This window comes from Alosa alosa, chromosome 14 (genome assembly GCF_017589495.1).
Source record: "Alosa alosa isolate M-15738 ecotype Scorff River chromosome 14, AALO_Geno_1.1, whole genome shotgun sequence".
NCBI lineage: Eukaryota > Metazoa > Chordata > Actinopteri > Clupeiformes > Clupeidae > Alosa > Alosa alosa.
In genome coordinates, this window is record NC_063202.1 from 4,298,011 (window position 1) to 4,301,966 (window position 3,956).

Sequence of the window (3,956 nt, forward strand, 5' to 3'; positions counted from 1 at the left end):
ATGGGTGTGATAGTGACCACATATTACTGTTGTTTAATTTATAGGGAACAGGTAAGATTCCTTAAAAACTCTCTTACGCTCCTTCTACACTGGAAGTAGTGTCACACTTGGTTCCCTTTTTCTCCTCCCAACATGCACCCACCCCTTTCATGTGAGATTTGGTATTTAAGTCACTACTGCAACTCTCACAGACATGTATACCCTACCTACACACACACACCCTCAGACACAGGAAACATGTCCAGGCTTGATGTGACGGAGACTTTTCATGGCATCTCCCTGCCAGGGCACCTCCATACTAAGGACTCTCTGAACTACGCTACTCAGTTCCCATTTCAAGACTCCGACACGCTAATTGTGTCCTATCCGAAATCAGGTAGGAAAATGACACGTTTCACTTGTGACGGCCATGGTGTTCTGTGACAGAGGTGTGAACATCTGGACTGTTACTGCTACTGCTCAGACATGTCTCAAAAAAAATCTCAAAAACAGAAGTTGTTCCACTATGTTGTGTTATGTTGCAGTGTGTTTATGTTTATCTTAACCATCTGTTTCTAGGCACCACATGGATGCAGGAGATGGTGACTCTAATTCTCAGTCGGGGAGACCCCACTCCATCCCAGACGGTGCCCAACTGGGCACGTGCCCCGTGGCTGGAGCAGTATTACTGCCCACAGGTCCTGAGTGCTGCCCAGGGGCCCCGCGTTCTCACCACTCACCTGCCTTACCACACGCTAGCTCCTGCTCTTCGAGGATCCAAAACAAGGGTGAGTCCCACTGAAAACAATTGGAAACTGTCTACGCTGCATACTTTCAGTACACAAAGAGCAACTCTTGTTTTTGTTTCTTTGGGTGTGCAGAGTCATAGTGCTTGTGGTACAGATTATATTACATGTAAATGCCGTGAAATCAGTGCTACTCCATTCTTTTGACCTACAATCCTCCAATTTTTCAGGTCATCTACATTGCAAGGAACCCTAGAGATGTTGCTGTGTCGTACTACCACTTCCATCATATGGCCAAGTTCCTCCCGGAGCCGGGGTCGTTTGAGGAGTTTCTTAACAACTTCTTAGAGGGAAAAGGTCAGAATGTAGCCTGATGAGCCAGACCCACATTAAAATGTAGGGTCTGGACACTCACCGTTCGCAGTGCTCAGTCCGAGGGGCGGGATAATCAGTTGTCTTTCAAATTCCCTCTGCACGCAATAGGACAGCGGCAGCGCTATGAGTCCCATGCGTTTCCCACCAGCGGAGCTAGTTAGCTAGTTCAAACGTTTGCCTACTTAATAAAAGCTTAACTCGTGTCACACTGTTTGCCAGCAGCAACATCCATCTTATTTGTTTTCAAGTAGCAGGGAATTCAAGCCAAACCGTTGCAACTCTGCCATCAATCATTATGTTAAGCCCACCTAACGACTCTATACACGATTTCATTGGCCTGATTAAGTTTCGATTTCTGGAGCTCACAAGCCAACGGAGAGTTGCTAGAATAGCCCTGGCAGCAAATGTAATTTGCGGCCGCTAGGGGCGCGTCTAGATTTCTAGGCTAGTCAGAATGAGCTCTTCTCTCTCTCTCTCTTTCTCTCTCTCTCTGTGTGTGGTGTCATAGGTTTTCCAACTTCAATGACATGCTTACTCATATATTTATGATATTTTTTTATGTTTGTAGTGCACTATGGATCCTGGTTTAATCATGTGAAAGGCTGGACTGATCCAAAGAAAGACATTGAGAACTTTTTCTTCATCACATATGAAGAGATGCTCAAGGTACAGTTCTCTCCGCTGTAGGCAATTTTATAAGGTGTAGAGTATATCATAGGAGGGGTAACACGCTGCTGCATTTTCATGAACTCCATTAACCTTTTTCTGTAACAATTAATGAATTCATTATGAATTAATTCATTCATTCATTCCTTAATATCTCATTTACCTCATACATGAACAACACATCAACTAAAGCATTAGGTATGGTCGGCACATTATTATGAATTATGATTTATTAAGAATTCTCATGATGATTTCTTTTTCTGCTAAAAATGTGGTCACTACTCAAATTCTGATTTGAACACAACTTGTGCAGTTCTCTAAACACATGTCATTATTCACAACTTTAGTTGAGGGGCCACAGACATGATGAACTCATGAGTAGCCTAATTAACCTTAAATTCATGCTTAAGAATTCATAAATCATAACGATGTACCCACCGTACCTAATGCTTTAGGTGATGTGTTGTGATAATTCATGTACCCTTAACGTACATTTTTACCCATTTGTCTTTTTGTGGTCCTATAACTGATTTATTTTTTTACTCTGTAGGCTGCTTTCATTTACATTCATTTTAATTATTATATATATATTTTTATTTCAATTACAGTATATTTGTATATATTTTCTTTATTTTCTATTAGCTATTTTTGTTCTTATGTAAAGCACATTGAAATGACTCTATATGATATGTGCTAGATAAATTAAAATGGCCTTCCTTCGCTGTCCCCTTGACAGGACCTGAGAGGCTCATTACAAAGAGTGAGCAGCTTCTTACAGTGCCCCCTGCAGGAAGAAGAGATAAACCGCGCCCAGGAGCAGTGTAGCTTCAGCACCATGAAGGACAATGACATGGTCAACTACAAGCTCGTCACGCAAGACATCATGGACCACAGCCGGGGGAAGTTCATGAGGAAAGGTGAGACTTGAGTCGTCCCGACGTAAAAGTGCACGCAAACAGAGCAGGGCACTCCCTGCTTGTGATGAAGTGCAGGTATTGTTTATGTTAGAACCAGTTTTAATTATCTATAACATCATGCCACATGCAGTGTTCTTACGTAATGCAACTATGAGTCACAAGGCTAAGAGTATCATTCGAGGAATCATGACCTAGGTGTAGGCGTCCTGTTCTGAGAACAGTGACACTTACATATAGTAATATAGTCAGTAACAGCAGTCAACACTTTCAATGTAATAATTGGCCAGTATCCCATTTTCACTGTGTTAAAACTAGTAACTGGTGATTTTAAACACATACAGAATTCCTAATCAGAAGGAAATATACTTGTAGCAAAAACATGCGATTGACTGAATTCTTGATGATGGTATATAAAGTAATATTCAGCACATCAGAAGCACATTTTACCCTCTGGACTCTGATGAAGATGCAAACCATTGAAAGGTCAGTCTTTTGCTGCACCGTTCAGAAATAAAAAATAAGCAACTTTAACATCTGTGTGATCCCTTCCTTTCACACAGTTCACCCTCATTTCACCCATCCATCACCCAAGCCCCCTTTACTGTGTAACTTAGAATTCATGTCAGTGTCTGTTTTCTATTTCAGGGAAATCGGGAGACTGGAGGAACACATTCCATGAGTATCAGAGCCGTGACTTTGATGCTGTATATGAGGCACAGATGCAGGAGTCGCATCTGAAGTTGATGTGGACAAGCACAGACACGCAGATGCAAGAGTCACATCTGAAGTTGATGTGGACGAGCACAGACACACAGATGACAGCCACGAGTCCAGCTCTCACAAGCCCATTGAGACCTCCTGCATGTGAAATGTTTGTGAATTAAGGAATTGGGTCATTGTATCTAAATTAATGCACTTAAGGACTCCTGAATCTTTAAATAATAAACACCTTGAGGCTTGTCTGCACATGGGCGGTTGTTTAATTATTCAACAGTACAGGTTTTGGAGACTTGTTACAATCAGTGTTGCCACAGTTACCTTGAAAAAGTAATCTGATTACTGATTACTCCTTTAAAACGTTACTTAGTTACTTTACTGATTACTTGATTTTAAAAGTAACTAAGTTAGATTACAAGTTTACAACTTTATTAGTTACTTTCAGCAGCTGCTGACAACACCCCCACCGCCTCAACATAAAAATGATGAAAAACATAAAAATGATGTGAAATGGGTCTTAAATGTTCCTTTTTGAGGGACACTGACTCTGCTATGA

General features: G+C 41.3%; 1 protein-coding gene across 1 annotated transcript; it reads left to right on the forward strand.

The window, feature by feature from the left end:
* Positions 1-237: 237 nt before the first annotated feature.
* Positions 238-3,567, forward strand: sult5a1 (sulfotransferase family 5A, member 1). Its single transcript, XM_048263660.1, has 6 exons — positions 238-376; positions 559-767; positions 956-1,082; positions 1,669-1,766; positions 2,503-2,683; positions 3,329-3,567. The coding sequence occupies exons 1-6, from the start codon at positions 238-240 to the stop codon at positions 3,565-3,567; spliced, it is 993 nt and encodes a 330-aa protein (XP_048119617.1).
* Positions 3,568-3,956: the final 389 nt, after the last annotated feature.